This window comes from Aegilops tauschii, chromosome 6 (assembly GCF_002575655.3).
Source record: "Aegilops tauschii subsp. strangulata cultivar AL8/78 chromosome 6, Aet v6.0, whole genome shotgun sequence".
In the NCBI taxonomy this organism is placed as follows: domain Eukaryota; kingdom Viridiplantae; phylum Streptophyta; class Magnoliopsida; order Poales; family Poaceae; genus Aegilops; species Aegilops tauschii.
Window position 1 is genome coordinate 463,569,772 of NC_053040.3, and position 22,373 is coordinate 463,592,144.

Here is a 22,373-nt window from a genome sequence, read left to right on the forward strand (position 1 = left end):
CTCCGAACAACTTTCGGGTTACCGCATACTAGTATCTCTACAACCCTAGCGTCACCGAACCTTAAGTGTGTAGACCCTACGGGTTCGGGAGACATGCAGACATGACCGAGACGACTCTCCGGTCAATAACCAACAGCGGGATCTGGATACCCATGTTGGCTCCCACATGTTCCACGATGATCTCATCGGATGAACCACGATGTCGAGGATTCAATCAATCCCGTATACAATTCCCTTTGTCAATCGGTACGTTACTTGCCCGAGATTCGATCGTCGGTATCCCAATACCTTGTTCAATCTCGTTACCGGCAAGTCACTTTACTCGTACCGTAATGCATGATCCCGTGACCAAACACTTGGTCCATTGAGCTCATTATGATGATGCATTACCGAGTGGGCCCAGAGATACCTCTCCGTCATACGGAGTGACAAATCCCAGTCTCGATCCGTGCCAACCCAACAGACACTTTCGGAGATACCCGTAGTGCACCTTTATAGTCAGCCAGTTACGTTGTGACGTTTGGTACACCCAAAGCACTCCTACGGCATCCGGGAGTTACACGATCTCATGGTCTAAGGAAATGATACTTGACATTGGAAAAGCTCTAGCAAACGAACTACACGATCTTTGTGCTATGCTTAGGATTGGGTCTTGTCCATCACATCATTCTCCTAATGATGTGATCCCGTTATCAATGACATCCAATGTCCATAGTCAGGAAACCATGACTATCTGTTGATCAACGAGCTAGTCAACTAGAGGCTCACTAGGGACATGTTGTGGTCTATGTATTCACACATGTTACGATTTCCGGATAACACAATTATAGCATGAACAATAGACAATTATCATGAACAAGGAAATATAATAATAACCATTTTATTATTGCCTCTAGGGCATATTTCCAACAGAACCAGCATCCTCGTTAACACCGGATCAGTTGAGTCTTCGGGAAGAGGGGCCGAACACCTAATTCTCTCCGCCTTCTTTATCCAGCCCTGGCCGAATATGGTTCTCTCAGTATATTGTTACGAGATATTTAACTAAGCTATGTTCAGGAGTCGAATGCTTACCGAGGTATCTGGATGGTTGCAGTCAAGGCCGATGTCCTCTGAAGTGTCCGGCCACTGTTTTCGTGTCCCGAAGAATAATTTCCACATTCCTCTGTGCGTCGTGCCGGAGAAGTGCTGAAGGGTTCGTGGTCCTTCCGGATTGAACTCCCACATGCGGAGAGGCCGTCGCTGGCACGGTAGGACCCAACGGACTAGCATTACTTGGATTACGTTAATAAGGCCGATGTCCTTTTCAATGAGGCTCCGGAGGCGGCTTTGCAGCGTCTGCACTTCATCAATTGATCCCCAGTCCAGCCCCTTATTAATCCATGATGCAAGCTGTAACGGAGGGCCAGATCAGAACGCAGGTATAGCCACCCACTTGGTACCACGGGGTTTAGTGATGTAAAACCACTCCCGTTGCCATAGGTTGGAAGTTTCTGCGAAGGAGCCTTTCGGCCAAGGAGTATTGGTGAGTTTGCTCACTATAGCACCACCGCACTCCGCTTGTTTCCCATTGACTACCTTCGGCTTCACATTAAAGGTCTTGAGCCACAAGCCGAAGTGTGGGGGAATACGGAGGAAGGCCTCGCACATGATGATGAAAGTCGAGACGTGAAGAAAGGAGTCTGGAGCTAGATCGTGAAAATCTAGCCTGTAATAAAACATGAGCCCTCGGACGAAGGGATGAAGAGCGAACCCTAGCCCTCGGAGGAAGTGGGAGATGAATACGACCCTCTCGCCGGATCTGGGAGTGGGAATAACCTGCCCTTGAGCAGGAAGCCTGTGGGGGATTTCCGCGGTCACGTATCTTGCCGCCCGGAGCTTCACAATGTCCTCCTCTGTGACAGAGGAAGCCACCCACCGGCCTTGAGGGCTGGGTCCGGACATGATTGGGAAGCTCGAAGCAATTAAATTGAACCTTGGGTGCTGGAACTCGAGGTTGGAAAGGCTGAGGAAAAGGACGGCGTAAAGGAGAAAGACGGGCATTGGCCCCTTTATAAAGGCGATGGATATCGAATGCCTCCTCCTAAGCCTTAAAACCTGCCTATTCCTAAGGAATCATGCCAACGGAACGGTTGGGTTACCCACGCCCGTATTGATGAGAAACCCGCAATAAGGGGACACGATCTCTGCTTCGACAAGACATGCCAATAAAACCGCGTCTCCAAACGTGGAGCGACAGGCCAAAAAGCGGTTCAAAACAATAACAGGGTGGTGACGTAATGTCACGCTACAAAAAGTTGTCAGCAGATTGGACTCGTGAAATATTATACTCTCTGCGATTGTGTGTGGTACTTGTTCTGCAGAGCCGGACACGTTCGTTGTGTTCGAAGACTGTTTTGGGGTATTCAGAGAAGGAACCCGCCTTGCAATGCCGAAGACAATCAGCGCGCGGGACACCTCGTCATTGAAGCCTGGTTCAGGGGCTACTGAGGGAGTCCTGGATTAAGGGGTCCTCGGGCGTCTGGACTATATAGCATGGGCCGGACTAATGGGCTGTGAAGATACAAGACCGAAGACTCTCACCCGTGTCCGGATGGGGCTCTCCTTGGCGTGGAAGGCAAGATTGGCGACCGGATATAAAGATTCCTTTCTCTGTAACCGACTTTGTACAACCCTAGTCCCCTCCGGTGTCTATATAAACCGGAGGGCTTAGTCCGTAGGGGCAATCATAATCATACAGGCTAGACTTCTAGGGTTTTAGCCATTACGATCTCGTGGTAGATCAACTGTTGTAATACTCATATTCATCAAGATCAATCAAGCAGGAAGTAGGGTATTACCTCCATAGAGAGGGTCCGAACCTGGGTAAACATCGTGTCCCCTGTCTCCTGTTACCATCGACCTTAGACGCATAGTTCGGGACCCCCTACCCGAGATCCGCCGGTTTTGACACCGACAGAGGGCGCCCCCCCCCAAGCCCAATCCGAATTGGGGTGGGGGGCTGGCCCCCTTTCCTTCTCCCTCTCTCCCTCTTCCTTCTTCTCCTACTCCTACTAGGAAGGGGGGAAACCTACTCCTAGTGGGAGTAGGACTCCCCCCCTTGGGCGCGCCCTATGAGGGCCGACCCTCTCCTCCTCCCATCCTTTATATACGGGGGAGGGGGCACCCCATAGACACACAACTTGATTGTTTAGCCGTGTGCGGTGCCCCCCTCCACAGATTTCCACCTTGGTCATATCGTTGCAGTGCTTAGGCGAAGCCCTGCGTCGGTAACTTCATTATCACCGTCATCACGCCGTCGTGCTGAAGAAACTCTCTGTCGGCCTCAGCTGGATCAAGAGTACGAGGGATGTCACCGAGTTGAACGTATGCAGATCGCGGAGGTGCCGCGCGTTCGGTACTTGATTGGTTGGATCGCGAAGACGTTCGACTACATCAACCGCGTTACTTAACGCTTCCGCTTTTGGTCTACAAGGGTACGTGGACACACTCTCCCGCTCGTTGCTATGCATCACATAGATAGATCTTGCGTGATCGTAGGTAATATTTTTGAAATACCGCGTTCCCCAACAGGTGCTATCTGTTCCTAGATGACTTCTTTTGCCCATCTCTTATGCGTCTTCATCGGTATGTATTTCCTCCTCGGCAACGTGTGATGATTCCTTCTGCTTCGACACCCACGCTATTGCTCATGTGTTATTGGCACCTTTGAAACATCACAACAATGACTCTTTAATGCCTAAATCATCTCTCCTTCCGACTTGAGGAAGATGGGCAAGAAATTTGTTTTCCCTTGCTTCTACTTGAGATCAATGGTGCACTATGCTCCTATGAAAGCTAACATCACCATAAACATATAAGCATCTGGCTTTTAGTTTTTTTTTGGTTGTTAAAAAATTGCAAATGGAGAACACCTTAGCCTCCGGCAAACATTCGAAGAAAATCAATATAGGGCATTTTTATGAGGGAGTATGGTGGAAGTGGAATTGTGCATCCAATACCACTCAAATGACTACCCTAGTGGGTCCTACTCACATGAGAGCGGGAGAAACACGAGCAAAATGCACAAGTGGTACAACAAACCATTTGGGTGCATCCATTTTAGTGGATGATCTCACAAAATATAAATATATGGTCTAAAGCTTGTCACAATAATGCAATCGTGGTCGAAATCAACCCAAAGGAAGGTTTGTTCGAATGACTAACTTGTGCCAATGCCTAGTGATCACGGGCTAGTTTTGACACACTAAATCTTGCAAAAAAGGCCAATGGCATTGTTATTTTAAGAAACTTAATGCACGAAATCACATTGTTAATGCTCAAACTAAACCTGGTGTGTCACACCGGCAATCCTTTCCATTTTCTTTTTTCTGAGAGATAGACAGAGAGTCTTCAACTTTATTAATTTAAAAGATATGTGGGGATATTAATAATATCTTGAATCAGACTTTCGTCCCGCTTAATAGATAAAGCATGAAGCATAAGTACATTATCGAACAAGACAACGTGGTGAGGAAGCCGTCAATGAAGCTGAACCTAGGAAAAAAAATGGACAATGAATACTGTCGAGCAAGAATACAAGAGGACCTAAAGACTACACCACAACATAACTAACGCCACCTGAGTTCCATAGCCACAGCCTCAAGAGGGATATTAATAATATCGGATGGATCTAACAACCTATAACGTCTCGCGTCAAGACCCAAAGCTGTTTTTGCAACATCGTGAACTCCAGGGATTGATGCTCTTTAGACGTTTTCATTGACCACGAGACACGTATGCTGACTTCGTCAATCTAAAGATGTTGTGCCGATTCAGTATCTCCAAGGTGTTCATAGGGGCAGGGTGTGTGTTTATAGAGGCGAGTGTATGTGACCATCTGTGATTGTATCGTGTTAAAAAAATGATCATCTTCCTCCATTTTTGGAGAATTTCTTCATTTTTTTGTTTTTCTTTAGCAGATTTCTCCCCTCTTTTTTAAACTCTTTTTTTACAAGGTATACTCTTCATTTCTATAAACTGCTCTGGCAACAGTATTTTTGTTTTTTGAGCAACTGCTCTGGCAACAGTAGACGAGGGCATTTCCTATTCAGCGTTGAAGGCGTCCATTTCTTTGTTTTCCGCGAACGGGCGCTCACACTCCCTCTTCGATGGGCCGCCCGTTTAGCGTTTTCATTTTCTGCTAAAACTGCAAAAAAAAAAGAGCGCAAAGGAGATTCAAACCCGCGATCTCAATCTCCTAGTTAAATTCCAATAACCACTCGACCACCATGTCTATTGTGAATATTTAACCTATTTTTCTTCTTTATTTCTGCTTCCTTTTCTGTTCACCAAATCCTAACTTCTGTTCACGGTTTGTTCTTTTAATCCTTTTTTAAAACGCATGAACTTTTTCAATTCGAAACATTTAATACAAGTTCATGAAAATTTTAAAATCCATGAACTCTTTTCAACTTTTAGGGGGTTTTTTCAAAATTTGTGAACTTTTTTTCAAAATTTTGAACTTGTTTTTCCAAAATCGATAAACATTTTCCACCACGCTTCCCCTACGAGCGCCGTCAGTTCGAACTGGCGCTGTAAGACCATGTACAATGTATGGTGCTTAGGAGAGGTGCTTGGAGAAATAAACTAGGCTTTCTTTAAGCACCGGTGCTTATTTGTACAGTACGGACGCTTAATTAGGCGTCTCTCCTGTAGAAATAAGCACTTGTGCTTCAGAAAAAATCGGTTTATTTTTCTAAGCACCACCCTAGGCGCATAGACGAGGGCATTTCAGAAAAATAAATTTAGATGAGTGGGCCAAATTCTACGGAGGCACCAACTCGCAGCCTTTCCCGGGCCTCTCGTTCCGGGCCGCACACATTCCGGCCACCCAAAAGGCCAAAACCACTCCCCCGTGCTCCGGCTTCTGGAAGCCGCTCACAATCTTTGCCCCCTCCTGCTCCCGAGCGGCACTCCCATCCCATCCCGTAGGAATCAATTCAGCCGTCAGCGTGTGGCCGACGCAGACCTCTGCTCTTCACCCCCAGCCCACCCCCCTCCCTCTCCCCCACCCCACCCACAGCCTCACTCGCAACACACCTACCACGCGCAGCGCGCAGAGGGAGATCGAGATGGCGACGGAGCTGACGGCGGCGCAGCTGCGGGCGTACGACGGCACCGACGCGTCCAAGCCGATCTACGTCGCCATCCGCGGCAAGGTCTTCGACGTCTCGGCCGGGCGCGGCTTCTACGGGCCCGGCGGCGACTACGCGCTCTTCGCCGGCCGCGAGGCCGCCCGCGCGCTCGCCAAGATGTCCAAGGACGCCGCCGACGTCTCCGGCGACCTCTCCGGCCTCTCCGACAAGGAGCTCGGCGTGCTCGCCGACTGGGAGTCCAAGTTCCAGGCCAAGTACCCCGTCGTCGCCCGCCTCGCCGCCTGATGTGAAGTCAATTCGGCCACCGGCACCCCTCTTCCGTCCTCAGCTACTATCGTATCCTCCTGTGACCAGCAGCTCCACCGTGTGTGTCTGTATCTTGTTGCTCCCTGCGTATGACCGTCAAATAATAATCTGAGGGCGTGTTTGCTGGCGGCAATTGGTGAACTGAAATAATAGTGCTGTGGTCTGTTGTTAAGATCAATGGAGCAACTGATGATTGATCCTTATAATTTCCACATTGTTTCAGCTTTGACTTGTTATTCTAAGGCTTGATTTAGGTGGAGCATGGCTCTGTATGGAGCAGCGCGCTGAATGTCCAGCCTCCCATGTAAATTCAGTGCTGCGGGTTTACATAGGCTCATTTTCATTGTATTTTGGGGAAACCAAAGTTTTCTCCACTTTATTGTGGCAGTCTGGATGTATGCTGGCGATAATATAGTAGTTTCCGGTGGAAAGTTAGAATTTGCTGGTTTAGATGTCTTGTCTGTTTTTTAGATTTAGAGCAGTCCACTGGTGGATGAACATGAACTTCCATTCAGGCTATAGCTTACTGTTTCTGAAAGGTTTAGCAAGTCTTGTCTGTTCTTTCCATTTAGAACAGTCCACTGGTGGATGAACAGGAACTTCCATTCTGGCTATAGCTTACTGTTTCTGAAGGCGTCTCGAGGGGTGAAACCGCTTAGCGCGGTCAGTTTGTGTTTCGTTCTGTTTTAGTACTGCGTAAGGGCAGTAGGGCTCATACCCTTGGCAGTGTTGATTTCTCAATGTCCCTCGCGGTGTCCTGTGTCATCTCCGAACTGTGCTTCCAATGGAAGATAGGAAAGATTTCCTCTCTTGTCTAAGAAACAGGGGCATATGAATTTAGATTGTACTCCCTCCGTAAACTAATATAAGAGCATTTAGATAACTACTTTAGTGATCTAAACGCTCTTATATTAGTTTACAGAGGGAGTAGAAGATGCTGAATCATGTAAACGTCTGGAAACAGTTTAGAAGACTGGCAATCAGCGCAGCTTTAGAGTGTACTAACTGTTTCAGTATTCTTTGGGCTGAGATGGGAAGATAGATGGGAGTACTTTGTTAGTTGGAATGCTGGACTGCTGTCAATGTTTTTTTTTCTCACGAATACGCAAACCTTGCATAGGAGTAGAAGAAAAGAGAATGAGTACAACTAAGGACACAACACATGACACGAACGCAAGAAGGCTTGACATGGTGCCTAGAGGAGAGAGATAGGGATGCTCGGGCCAAACAGATGATACAACACAACTAAACCAACCAAGCCCCATAGATAGGCATGTCGAAACCAACAAGACAGTCCAACATCACCAAAGCCATCCAAAGGGACGTTGCGAGTGAGCAAGATGACGCCTTACGAAGGAGAACCACATCGTGAAGTTAGGTTTACATGCAAAATGCATCGGCTGTTCCTAATATACCTTTTGAAATTAGATTTACACCTCATGTTCTTACTTCGACAATTTTTTACTACACAGGCCGCATAAGTGAAAGGAAGCATCTTGTTTGTCACTACACAGTACCTTCTTTGTGCAACTTTGAGTCAACTTGTTCATGAAGAATCATCATCATTATCATGGTGCTCGACATATTACTATACTTGGAGCCTATTTGATATTCAAAGGATTTTCATACGTATTTTGGGGGATTTTAACCATTAGGAATTTCCTTACTAGGATTGTATGGAAGGATGTATCATATTGGAATATTTCAAGTTAAATGCATCATTCATACATTAACTTGTTGAAAGTGCTAGTTATCGACTAGGGGGGGGGGGGGTTGTGAATAGGCGATTTTTATGAAAGTCTTCAAAACATGAAAGTTTCGAAGACAAACAATAGAAATGAGCCTATTGATATGCAGCGGAAGGTAGACTACACTAAGCAAGCCATAGTCAGGTATTCAATGAAGTGAAAGCACGAAGACTAATAGCAGCTAGGTAGTAAAGATCAGGATGGAAAATGGTATGAAGCCAAACAACAATAGTGGTCACACAGTGAAGTCAAACAGGTAATGCAAAACAGGCAATGACTTCATGAAGACAAACTGTAAGTAAAGAAAGGGAGAGGATAGAACCAGTCACTTGGTGAGGACAAGGATTTGTTGGACCAGTTCCAGTTGTTGTGACAACTGTACGTCTGGTTAGGGAAGCTAAGGACACCCAGTCCTCGCCCAATCACTCTGGTAAGTCTTCAAGATAGACTTCCAAACCTTCACAGACTTTGTTCACCGGCGATCTACAATGACTCTTGGATGCTCAGAACGCGACGCCTAACCGGCTGGAGGATTCACAGTCCTCAAGTGTAACAAGTCTTCAGGTCACGCGGACAGAAAGACTTCAGTGATGCCTAACACTTTTTGGCTCTGGGTGTTTGGGCTTTGTCCTCGCAAGGATTTCTCTCTCTCAAAAGCTTCGGAGGTGGGTTGCTCTCAAACGACAAAAGCCGTGCACTAACTCTGAGCAGCCACCAATTTATGGTGTAGGGGGTGGGCTATTTATAGCCACTAGGCAACCCGGCCTGATTTGTCCGAAATGACCCTGGGTCACTAAGGAACTGACACGTGTTCCAACGGTCAGATTTCAAACACACGCGGCAGCTTGACTTGGGCTACAAGTAAAGCTGACTCATCCAGCTCTGGATAAGATTTGCTCTCATTGTCTTCGCTCGAAGATATAGGATTTGGTTGAGCATCACTTCAGTCACTCTGACTTTGTTCACTTGGACCCCACTTAACAGTACGGTGGTTCCTAACTCAACAAAGAAGAAAAGGAAACAACGAAACAACTAAGTCTTCGCGCTCCATAGTCTTCACGCGATGTCTTCTCTTGTCATAGTCTTCAATGTGACTATCTTCACATACCACCATTGTCTTCAATGTCTTCATACATTTTTAGGGGTCATCTCCGGTAGGTAAACCGAATCAATGAGGGACTACTACCTGTGTTATCCTGCAATTCTCACAAACACATTAGTCCCTCAACCAGGTTTGTCGTCAATACTCCAAAACCAACTAGGGGTGGCACTAGATGCACTTACACTTGTCCTCAACGCTCACTTAAGTACATCATCTCACAAACGCAACAATTCACTCCCTAAACTAGTCCCACGCGCTTAGTTTGCAACAACCCCCTCCTTTAACTTTTACTCTAAAAGAAGTGCATCTTTTTAAGTTTTAAACTTCACAAACTAAAAAGAGTAAATTTGGTATCTCAAACGGGTAAAACCTAGCAGTTGCATCATCTGGAGTAGTACAAGACATGAAACGTGGTGGACATTACTCTTTTTTTTGATAAAGAGAGTTTCCTCTTCGATTTTCATTATTAGAAATCACCAAGTCTTACGAACTTCAGACCAAATTTTACAAAGCCACTGCCGACACGACACAAACCAGCATATCTGACAATGCACACTCCTACAGGATGATGGGAAGCCCTGGAGCACCCCCAACTCCTCAGGTGTGCAAAACCTCCCAGCCGCAAAAGCAAGGCTAAGACTGAAACTTGCAAATCCCAGACTACCTAACATTGATCTGAGAAATTCCACAGGTCGGGTTATCCAAAACATATGAAACATCAACATTATTAAAGCATCTAACAACGACCACTACTACTAAACAAGTTCATTCGGAGAACAAAGACCAGGGACAAGACAAGCAAAACAAGGAGAGCTCCCAGAACATATAACTCCAGGGACATATAGCAGACAATCACACAGCCATAATTGTGTGTGTCACCGCACATCTCTAAGTTGCTCTGAAGATATCCCCCGCAATCTGCTTAATTCTTCTTACGCCATCCGTCATTATTCTTCGTCTTCTTGGGTTTGTCAACAAAACAAATCGGTCATGTAACATTAACCATCAGGTTAACAGGTATACAAGGATCAGATATCCTTTTTTTTATCAAATACCACACTATCTCTATGTTTCCAGATAGTTCAAAAACAGATATCCCCATTGCCACCGGGGATTTTTCATGTTTTCAAACTGCTTCAACCAAACCCCAAACAAATCTTGTGTACTGTCAGGCAGCTGCTTTAAATCAAAAGCATATTGAATAATACTCCACATCATTTTCGCCATGGAACACTTGAGGAAATCTTGTGCACTTGCTTCATCATTTGAAGTCATCTGTGAGACCAACTCTTCATCCGAAAGAGCCCATATACAGCTTGACATGGTACATGAAATCAGAGCGTGTCGCCATGAGTCTTTGCACCCGCAAAGTGGGCACGCATCCTCCACAGACATGTTACGATTCTTTAGAACATCTTTTGTTGGCAGTGAATGCTTAGCCAATGTCCACATAAACACTCTGATCTTTGACGGGACGGTTAGATTCCATAATGAAGTCCAGGATTTACCTTCACTAATTTCATTTGACGGGCCACTTCTACCCTCCAACCAATTCTCCCTCTGAAGCTTAGTTCGCATAAAAAACTTGTATGCTGAACTCACCGAGAAAACACCCTTGTTGTCCGGAGCCCATGCCCAAAAATCGTCAATGTTTCGTGTACAGACCGGGATTCTCATAATTGCCTCTGCATCGATTGGTATGAAGACCGATCGAATGAGATCCACATCCCAAGCGGCATTGGTATGCAACAATAAATCTGAAACCTTCCTAGGAGGGTTTTGTACGAGGGATGTAATCGGTCTTGGGACTGTCTCCTTGGGAATCCAGTTGTCTTCCCAAATCATAGTATCTTGGCCATTGCCTATTCTCTGAATTAGGCCTTGCTTGAGCATGTCACGCCCTTCTAGCATGGCCCTCCAAATCTGAGACGGTCTTGAGCCTAGTTCAGCCTCCAGAATTGTGCGGTTTGGGAAGTATGCAGCCTTAAGGATACGAGCACTTAGAGACGCTGGTTCTTGAAGGATCCTCCATGCTTGCCTTGCTAAGAGGGCAAGGTTAAACAACTCCAAATCTCGGAATCCCATACCTCCCAAGTATTTCGGTCTCGTCATCACTTCCCAGGAAACCCAAGCCGGCTTGCGTTCCCCCTGCTTGCAACCCCACCAGAATTTATGAATGATGGATTTGATATGATCACATAGTCCTCTAGGGAGTTTAAAGCAAGACATCGAGAACACCGGTATGGCTTGCGCCACAGATTTTATGAGCACTTCTTTTCCACCAGTGGACAAACATTTGCTCATCCACCCCTTCACTTTGTCCCATACACGATCGCTTAGGTATTTGAATGTCCCTCTTTTGGAGTGGCCAACATCAGTTGTCATACGAAGATACCTGTCACTCAAAGATGAGAACATGCAAGTATCCCTCGGCATCTTTTACAACCTGAGGACATCCCTTACTAAAGAAAATTGATGATTTCTCTCTATTAACTCTTTGGCCCGAAGCCATGCAATATGTATCCAGCAGGTGTGACACCTCCTCTGCTCCATTAACACTTGCCCTGAAAAACAGCAGGCTATCATCCGCGAATAAAAGGTGATTCACCTCCGGTGCCGTCGGTGCTACCTTAATGCCGCCAAGTTGGGATGACTGATTGTGAGATTTCAAAAGGCACGAAAGGCCCTCTGCTGCCAACAAGAAAAGATATGGAGAGATAGGATCTCCCTGACAAATACCTCGTGTAGGTTTAAACTCTTCCAACTTACTCCCATTAAACATAACAGAAAATGAAACTGAGCTCGCCATGTTCATGATGACTGATATCCAGGGTGCTGCAAAACCCAGTTTCTCCATGATAGCTTTCAGATAACCCCATTCGACCCTGTCATAAGCCTTCATCATATCCAGTTTCAGAGCACAAAAGTTGTTATTTTTCGACCTGTTCCTCTTCATGAAGTGCAAACACTCATGTGCAGAAATTATGTTATCGGTGATGAGTCTATACCGGGTACAAATGCCGATCCCTTCCACTGCAAGATTAACATGTGAAATCCAACTAGTGGAGCCCATTTAACTAAAGAGCTGACCCAAAGAAAGCAGAAAAGCCCGTCGGCTGGGCTGCAACTTCCCAGATATTCGGCTACTGGGCTGGAGCTCCAGAGCCACAGCGCCGCCGCTTTTCTTAGAGAGGCACGAGTTTGAGGCCGACGGGGCGACGACCGGCGAGGCGATAAGCGAGACCGGAAGAGCACGTCGCCGCACGGCAGCGGGAGACTCCCGCGGCCCGCCCCTGCTGTGACCGGTGGCCCGGCGTGGCGGCGCGCGTCGTGTGAGGCTGCGCCTGCGCCCTTCCAGGGAAGAAGCTAACCCTAGGAGGAGACAAGAGAGGTATGCGTTTTCCCCTTTTTCTCTTGTTCTTTTTTTGTAATGTCCTGCTACAATTCATTGTTTGTAAATGCAAAACAATGAATCATTGATTGGATTGCAATTTTGTGCGGAATGTGGACTGTACACTTCGACACTCGACAGAGACCTGAAAGATGAAGATAAATTATGAAAATTCGAGGACTTTGTGGGACAGAGTCCTGAAGAGCTCTGCGCACCTAAATTCCTAATACCGGCTCCGCCGCTCGGTGTAATGTCCCAACTTTCTACATATATCTTTTCGATAAAACTCATTCCTATATCTTAATTCCCGAAACCAGTCCTAATTCAGGCGTTACATATGTCCTACTTTTACTTGCGTTTCTTTTTTTCAGATAACAGAGACTTTTATTGATTCTTGTTATCGTATCAAGCCGAGAGGCAAAAGTCAAAGCTATTTTTGTGACTTGAGTTTGATTATGTGTATTCGGAGTATAGGACTCTGCAACTCAACTGCTCAACACAACTACGTGCAAGATTGAAAATATAAAATTATTTTATTTAGGAACATACTAGTATGAAGATCCTTCATATAGAAATATACAGTACATTTGTAGAAAGCAGAGAATGCATTTTGGGAGAGAGAACGCGATACACCGGGCTTGTACGTGGTACATCAATTGAAGCTGGAAGCAAATGATAAGATTCAGGTGGTCAGTGTTCCGTAGCGGGAGCGGAGGGGTGGTGTTCACCAGTGTTCTGAGTTGTAGGGGCTCCTCCTTTTTGTGATGCAGTGTTACGGCGTCTATTCTTGTAGCAGAATAGAAGCCATAGGAAGACCACTATGGGGATGAGCAGCAGGATGACGTTCCTAGATGTGCCCCATTTTCGGGCACTGCCTGCAGCATAGGCTACCAAGAGGGCGAGCATGTCCAGCACCATCGCCGTGTGCAACGACCAATGAGGCGGCCTCCTCTTGCGACGCAGAATCTGACAGAGCAGCAAGACGATGACGATGATGGAAGCCATGAATGAGGTGGAGTTGCTGTAGAAGAAGACCATGTACCGCCGCCTGTCCATGTCGTACAGGATCGGGCTGCCGGCGGAATGCCCATCGTTGTCGTCCCTCCACAGGCCGCCAGGCGGTTTCAGGCCGGTCAGGTAGGTCACGCTGGCAGCCAGTATCCCTAGCAGCATCAGGTACTTGGCTTTGTCGTTGTCTTGGTCCTTGTGCTGGTTGCTTTTGGTTCCGGTAGTGGGAGGTTGATTTTGATCATCCTTGGCCGCACCATCGGCCACTTGTTGTGCAGGTTGTATTTGGTCCTTGGCCGCATCGTCCGCCACATTATCTCCTTGCGTCGCCCCTCCTTCTCCAGCAGGTTGCTTGTTGTTATCCCGGTGGTTGGAGCCTACCAGATAGGCTGCAAAACCAAACACAGGGACGAGAGCAACCAATACCAATACGACGATGGAGGCTTTGAGGTGCAGGGAGCTCCCCGCAGCGTAGGCAGCCATGAGGCCGAACATGCCCCCCACCATGCACACGAAGAGGGCGTAGCACTCTATGGCCGGCTTGTAGAGGGTGGGATTAACGAGGAGGATGATGAGGGCCACGGATGCCATGAAGCTTGCCGCGTTGCAGTAGAAGAAGGCCTTGTAACGGCGATGGTACTTGTCCTGGAGGATGGAGAAGCCGGCGTGATGCCCGTGCTTCTCGTCGTCTATCTCCCAGAAGCCGCCCGGCGGGGTCAGCCCGGCTTGGTAGGTGATGCTCGCGGCCAAGATCGCTAGGAGTAGCAACACCTCGCGACACTTGTCCAGCACATCCTTGTGCATCCCTCTAGGGTCGAGCGTGAAGAAGATGATGTGGATCACCACATAGATCAGGACGGCACCGGCCATGGCCACGATGTAGATAGAGGTGCTCGTGTCCCGGCTGCTCCCTGCGGCGTATGCGCCCATGAGGCTGAACAGGTCTAGTATCATAGCAGCCTCCAGTATGTGGAGCCTAACTAGTTTCTTGTTCTGTAGCATGACGATGATGACCAAGGACGCCACAAAGGCCACCGAGTTAGAATAGAAGAAGGCCTTGTACCGTATTGGGTGCGTTGTGAGGAGTATTGAGTCTCCAACAGTATGGCCCTCCCCATTCTCCAACCAGAGGCCTCCTGGTGGATCAAGTCCAGCTTGATAAGTGATGGTCGCTGCGAGTATAGCAAGCAACTGAATAAACTCGCAAGCCTTGTTGACGTTCTCCTTTTCATCAGGTGGTGGTCTGCATGCGAATCCATGCATTATAGATAGATAGATAGTTAGACATATATAATTAAGTTGCAGCGTAGAATTCCTTTCTTTTTACTTTTAAACCAAAAGGTAGGAAAGAATGGACTACTGCATGCATGGAGAGCCATAATTTAACCACAAATTAAGGACTTATATATGCATGTCAAGGGATACACGAAGGCAAATTAATTAGCCGAGACTCGGAACTAGACGTATGTAGAGGCATGCATCTAGCAGGACTGCTAGATATGTGTTTTTGAAAATTAGGCATATTGTTTTGTTATTTCTAGAAACCAACACAAAATAGTCCAAGTGAGTTTATGTGTGCAAAGAGAAATTTACTACTATTGTTTGACTAGAGTTGTGTATATTGTTTTCCATGAAACTAACAGAGTGACCAACACATTTGTGCTACTAGATTTGTTAAATGTTCTACATTTGTGTAAATTTTGAGATGTAGTGTGCCATTAGAATATTTCAAACCGTGAACAAATGTAAGCACAGATGTATAATTGTAAAGACTTATTTGCTATTATTTCCGCTAACAGTTATTTGCCTCGCACGAGCTATTTTTCAATTTTATTTGCCACAACATGATTGGAGTTTTGCAATAATAATAATAACAATACTAACAACAACGGTATGTTACTTATTAGGATTTGCCATGTGACAACAGAATGTCAAAGATATATGGCATGTCATTCAAAATCATAAGTTGTCAAACAAATATCCAACATTGTCACTTAGACCGTTCTTCACACCCCTCTAAGTAGTATCAGCTTTTCAACAAATATTTTTTTGCGAGTTTTTCTAACAATAACTAATCGAAATATATTGACAGCTATTACTTAGATGTAGTTTTTTTTTGTTTATATATATAAGGACTTGCCTCTACATGTTCCATGCTAATTGTTAATGGTGTTTCCCATATAAAAGCAATGCATATGCCTCTCTCTCTCTCTCTCTCTCTCTCTCTCTCTCTCTCCTTATTTATGAAATTTACATGGATCACATATACAAAAAATCAAAACATATTAAATCCAACTTCTTTTTTATATTAAATTTAAGTTTATTTGAAAATTTATCTATTTTTGCATGTCATATAAAGTGCATATACGCAAATATGTATATATATGCTAGTTTTCCACTACTGTTATTACTAATTTTGTATATCAAATTAGATCTGTATTCCTAAATCTAATGTATGATATTTATATATACTTAGCTCAAAGTTTAGCTATTTATAGACTTCACATGGAGTACATATGAAACCCACAAACTGTATTTTGTTTTTTTATCCCAAAAGGAAATCGTCAAATTTTCTCTGTTTGTTAGTTTGAAGTGTATTTCTTAGATAACTTTAAGTATACAATTTTAATGTATTTCTAACTTTATGTATTTACGTGAATCATGCATAAAATGTGTACATAAATCTATTTCCTATATTTCCTCTATTTTTTATTTTGAATTTGGTAATACAAAAATAGATTTGTATTCCTAAACCTAACTTATACTCCCTTAAAATAGAGTTGCTATTTATTCAAAATTTAGCTATTTATAGACTTCAGATGGTGTTTGTACGAGACTTGAATTGCTACATGTTTATTTCTATTCTGAAATTCATAGATAAAATGGAGTTTTATTATCAACAACAACAAAGCCTTTAGTCCCAAACAAGTTGGGGTAGGCTAGAGGTGAAACCCATAAGATCTCGCAACCAACTCATGGCTCTGGCACATGGATAGCAAGCTTCCACGCACCCCTGTCCATAGCTCGCTCTTTGGTGATACTCCAATCCTTCAGGTCTCTCTTAACGGACTCCTCCCATGTCAAATTCGGTCTACCCCGCCCTCTCTTTACATTCTCCGCACGCTTTAGCCGTCCACTATGCACTGAAGCTTCTGGAGGACTGCGCTGAATATGCCCAAACCATCTCAGACGATGTTGGACAAGCTTCTCCTCAATTGGTGCTACCCCAACTCTATCTCGTATATCATCATTCCGGACTCGATCCTTCCTCGTGTGGCAGATAAAATGGAGTTTTATTATAAATCCACCAAATAGTTGTTGCATATACTATACACTTATGTTTATGTGGGGTAGATCTCAAGATTAGTTGATGAATAGATCGGCTGTATTCTCGCAAAAAAAAGTTATAATCTGGACCCATGCATCTTACTATTATTTTGATGCATGAAAAAAGAAAATATATATGCGAGTCTTCAATGTGATCAATATTGTACTCCTTCCTATTTTTTACTTTGCATAAGTTTGACCAAGTTTTAGGAAAAAGTATATTACTTCCTCTGTCTCATAATATAAGATAGCTTGAAAAACGATCTTATATTGTGAGACGGAGGGAGTAACTTTCACGATACCAAATTAATGGATGTCATTAGAACAAAAAATAAATCTAGACCTTGAATTAACTATGTGTGCTAATGATTTACCAAGCCAAGGAAACTAACACGTACCTGGAACCAGTAAAGAAGCTTGTTATTACCGCCAGCCATTTTCTAGGATATTTGCACATGTAACCAATCCAGGAGAGTTTGGAATTTTCCAGAAGGATGGCTCCAGTAACGCGGTCGAATGCTTTTTTAAGCTGATTCCAAAGAAAAATGATTGCTTTTGTAAGAGCCGCCTGGAGAGGAAGGTAGATTGCCCCTAGGCACACAACATAGATGGTGCTCTCAGGGTCCCTGCAGCTCCCGGCGGCGTAGGCGCCCCCGAGGCCGACGATCGCGATGAGGAGGGATCCATAGAGCCCGCAACGCCCTGCCCGGATATTGAGTTTCTTGTAATCAAGGATGAGCACGATGGCAAGCAGGGAGGTGACGAAGGCGGTGGTGTTGAAGAAGAAGAAGGACATGTAGCGGCCGGAGTGGCCGCCCTGCAGAATCGGGTCGCCGCCGGTGTGGTGGCCCTCCTTGGTGCTCCGCCAGAAGCCACCGGGCGGGTTCATCCCGGCCACGTACGCAACGGTCGCCACGAAGATGGCGAGCACCATCAGGATCTCGTGCTCCGCGAGTAGTGCCGCCGTCTCTTGATCTTCTATTTGACTCTCTTCTTTTTTGTTGGCGGCCGTCTCTTGATCTTGACTCTCTTTTTTGCAGCAGAGGAAGCGGCAGACGATGTAGCAGAGGAAGGTGACAGTGACATAGGCGGTGAGGCCAGCCACCATCAAGGCGGCGCAGACGGTGGTGAACGGGTCGCGGCTGCTCCCGGCGGCGTAGGCCCCCATCAGGCCGAACAGGTCGATCACCATGATCAGCCGGAGCGAGCCATGCCAGTAGCCGCCCCCGTTTGGCACGAGGAGGAGGAGGCTGACCACGAGCGACGCCGCGAAGGAGACGGCGTTGCAGTAGTAGAAGACGATATAGCGGTAGTAGTAGGTCTCCCGGAGGATTGACTCGCCGGCCACCTGCCCGCCGGGGGTGTCCTCCGTCCAGGACCCCCCCGGCAGGTTGAGCCCCGCCACGTAGGTCACCGTCGCCACCAGGGTGGCCAGCAGCAGCAGGTACTTCTTCAGCTGGAACTCCGCGGTCATCGCAGCCTTTTTGTTGTCGTTGCGGACGGCATTTTTGTCATCGGACGCCATGGCAATGGATGTGTTTTCGTTGTGGTTGCCGGCGGCATTTTCGTGGGTGGACGCCATGGCTGCTCTACTTGTTACTCGGCTGAGCTCTGGGAAAGTGTATTTATAGAGCCTCGCTAGCTAAGGAAGTGTATCGAGCGTAAGCATGGCATCGATGCTGGCATGCTGCATCGTGTGTGCGTGTGTCCCAATAATGGCATTACTTGATCAAGCCATCTTATTTTAGACTTTATGCCGGGCCATTCGATCGGCAGTCTCATTCAAGTCAACATTGCCCGCACGCCGGGTTTAAATTCCTCATGTCATATATACACTTGTTTTGCACTATTTGGGACTATTTGGGAATATTTATGTGAAGATGGCACTCAACTCGACTCATGGCCCTCAAATCCAGCGATCTCCCAACCCCTTTGTTGCGTTGGCAACGGGTGCATGCTATAATTATATGGACCCTAGCTACTGTAGCAGGCATCAAAGGATGTCTTCACTGCGTGGTCTTATTCAAAGCTCAATATTCCCCAGCTTGTTTTGTCAGGCAGAGATGATCTTTCCAACCCAGCAGCATCAGCTAGCTGTGTAAATTGATAATTGTGATCCCTCTGACAAGACTCGGCCAAAAATAACCCCTCCCAAAATGGTTAACTCGGCCAAAAAGGCGTTTGAGGTCACAGGTTTCACCGCCAAGGTTTACAACGCTGAGATGTGGCAATGAGCATGTGGATTTAGGCTCCTCTATGTTTGTAGAGGTACTGTCCACCACATCCCCTCCTTATTTTGGTTGCACCTCCAATTTTGGTTGTATTTGCTTGATATTGTGTCGATTAAGAGTAGGTAGTCTCCGGTGATGATTGCCTGTCTCCCCTTTTCCATGAAATCTGTTAATAACATGTGCTCTTGCTTAGTTACTTTAATAGCATGGAATGGATAGTTGTTAGATTAATACCATTGTCATATTTCTGATATAATGGTTCACCTTTGTGGATGCCAACAAGTAAAAATCAAATCATATTTCGTGGGTATAGCCCTCTTCTTTTCGTGAAGATTTATACCTCAACTTGTATAACATAGTTGGAAGTTACATCAGGAAACTATTAGACCTAATCAGCAGAGTTGTTAAATACTCATCTGTAAACAAATATAAGATGTTTTTTAGGTCACTAAAGTAGTATGGTTGTATGCATCGCTTGATGCAGAGGCCAAGGGTAATCCTCATTTTCGAAAAGGTCATTAAAGTAGTGACCTAAAACGTCTTACATTTGTTTACATAGAGGGAGTACATTTTTGACTGGGCATTTCTGTAAGTCAGTCACATTTGTTATTAGGAGAATATTGACATGTTCGTAACTCAATTCCAAACTTATGAATGTAGCCCTCCTGACCAAGTAGATCTGTAAGCTATCGTAGATGCTAAGGGGCTTTGGGCTGGCCTCCTAAAAGCGAAATATTGCCCCCATGAGGCCACGACTCCTTTTTTTCGAGTCTAAGGCTCATGGGTCACCGTTCTGGAACGGGATCCAGACAGTGAAACCAGCCTTTGCCCCAAGGGCCAAATTCGAGGTTAAAAACGGGAAGTTGATCCGTTTTTGGTTTGATTCTTAGATCGGTCTAGATCCGCTTTAAAAGATTTCCAGGGTCTGTTTTCTCTTGTGGTTAACCCCCGACCTTTTGTGGCCGAGGCCCTTCGCTCTTCCCCTCCATACATTGCGTTCCAACGTGCATTCACACCTGATGAAAGCGCCAGGTGGAATGTGTTGTGTGGTAGGTTTGCCCACATTACCCTTTTAATGTCGCGGATTCAGTGTCCGCACCTCACCGCTTCCCGCCAATTCTCGGTCAAGTCGTTGGACGCTAAGCTAACCAAGGGTCCTACGCTGGACGTAGCTAGGGTCCTATGGGAAGCCAGAGTGCCGCTCAAACTCAAAATCTTTCTATGGCAAATGTTTAGGAATAAACTTCCGACCTCTAACAACGTTGCCAAACGGAATGGCCCTTCCGACGGCAACTGTGCTATCTGTGCCAGCATGGAAGACGCCAATCATGCTTTCTTTCGATGCCCACTTGCATGCTTTGCCTGGGCACCGTCAGGGAAGCGGTGGGTATGAGTTGGAAGCCTTTGTCTGGAGCTGAACTCTTGGCGATCCTATCTCCATGGATCTTTTAAGCTTGTTATGTGGCGTTGCGTTGGGGCGCTATTGCAGTCGCTTTGGCATATTCACAACAAGATTGCCATTGATCTATAATTTCGGCACATCCGACCGATTGCCCTTCTTTTTTTGCGCTGGGGGGGGGGGGATTGCCCTTCAATGCACTATCTTCTTGCAGTAATGGATGTCGTTGGGGAATTATCGAGATGCTCAAGGGATGCAGCTGGCAATAAAAAGCTTCGTCAAATCCACTCAATTGCCAGGACGTTGAACGTTGCGACATAGGGCGTTCTGTCTTCTGCTGATTCCCCGAGCTTGGTGCTCTTCTTTTGTTGATGGTGGCCCTGTAACCTTACTTGACTTATCTGCTCATTCCACCTAGACTTGTTCATGTCTTTTATGTTGTTGGATGAGGTTATTTGTATTCTGCCTTAGTGGGGTTTATTAATTTAAAGCTGGACGATTGCTTACATCTTTGTTTTAAAATACATGTTATTAAACTGCTTAACAGAATCATATGCTTTCGTAGAAGGTTTGATGCTTGCACAACATATTAGCGGCTAATCATTTACTGCATGCAGGTTGTCAACGATGAAGGATGTCAGCCATATATGATGATTGGGATATCATGTGGACTGGATTTGATATGGTTTCAATTGAGTATTGTAATAGAGAGGTCAATGTGGCGGCACATGAACTTGGTATGAATTTTTTTCTTTGTGTAATTCTTTTTTTAGATGTTAATCCCCTCAGTTTCATTCTGGAGTGTCTCATGAGAGATGTAACTGTTTTCTCTAACTAATAAAGCTCGGCGAATGGCTTTCCCTAAAAAAACCACTTACTACACACTTTATATTATGGGGCATAGCATAAGTGCCCTTTTACTTCGGTCACTTTTAGGATTCATTCATATGATTTATTTGCTGCAATTATTACTAATCAATTGAACTAACGGTCAGATTTTTTTTTCTTTCAAATTTGCAGGATGGCCCACCAATGTCCACTTATTGAGGGCCACTTGTAATACCGTGAGCGGTGTATCAAAGAGGTGGGGGGGGGATAATTGATTGTTTCCATTATATTGTATTGGAATCCAAGTTGTTAGGCTCCAAATGCAAGAGTTTGTAGCTTATAGGCAAGTTTCCCTCAATTGAGACCAATGTCTTAATCCATACAGGTAACACTTCTAGAATCGACCGGAAATCACTACAAACCATACTAAGGGCATGTCTAGCAGATCCCCTGTCCTAAAAGTCCAAATCTTCTCCCTATCCCATTTTTCTAAAAAAAACTTTTAGGGAAATGACATTTTATCATCTAGCATATCCCCTAAAACTTAATCCCTACAAAATGTGAACATATTTTTTTCACACAAATTCATTTGAAACACATATTTAAACCATTTCCTTTTATAATTAAACAACTAGACTAAATTAGCATCAAATATAGAATACTAGTACAATTCATTACCTAGTACATTACTACCGCATTGACATTAAACTAGCAAAAACATCAATACTTATAGATAAAATCTACTTCTCGTCGGAGGAGATGTTGATTACCACCGTGTTGGAGGGGCTGGCCTCGTCAACATTTGCCAGATGGAATCCACATCGTCAAGGATATCCCGCCGGATTCTTAAAAAAAAAAGATATCCTGCCGGCATGCTCCTCCTCTACCTTGTCGGT

The 22,373-nt window shown here is 45.4% G+C and overlaps 2 protein-coding genes across 2 annotated transcripts; one reads left to right on the plus strand and one right to left on the minus strand.

The window, feature by feature from the left end:
* The first annotated feature begins 5,915 nt into the window (after positions 1–5,915).
* Positions 5,916–6,649, plus strand: LOC109783297 (probable steroid-binding protein 3). The gene has a single exon (XM_020341911.4). It carries the CDS (start codon positions 6,114–6,116, stop codon positions 6,420–6,422), a length of 309 nt encoding a protein of 102 aa, XP_020197500.3. The 5' UTR covers positions 5,916–6,113; the 3' UTR covers positions 6,423–6,649.
* Positions 6,650–12,826: 6,177 nt separating this feature from the next.
* Positions 12,827–18,942, minus strand: LOC109783298 (uncharacterized). The gene is made up of 2 exons (XM_020341912.4): positions 17,418–18,942; positions 12,827–14,935 (listed from the first exon to the last, which is right to left on the minus strand). Exons 1-2 carry the CDS (start codon positions 18,599–18,601, stop codon positions 13,375–13,377), a joined length of 2,745 nt encoding a protein of 914 aa, XP_020197501.1. The 5' UTR covers positions 18,602–18,942; the 3' UTR covers positions 12,827–13,374.
* Positions 18,943–22,373: the final 3,431 nt, after the last annotated feature.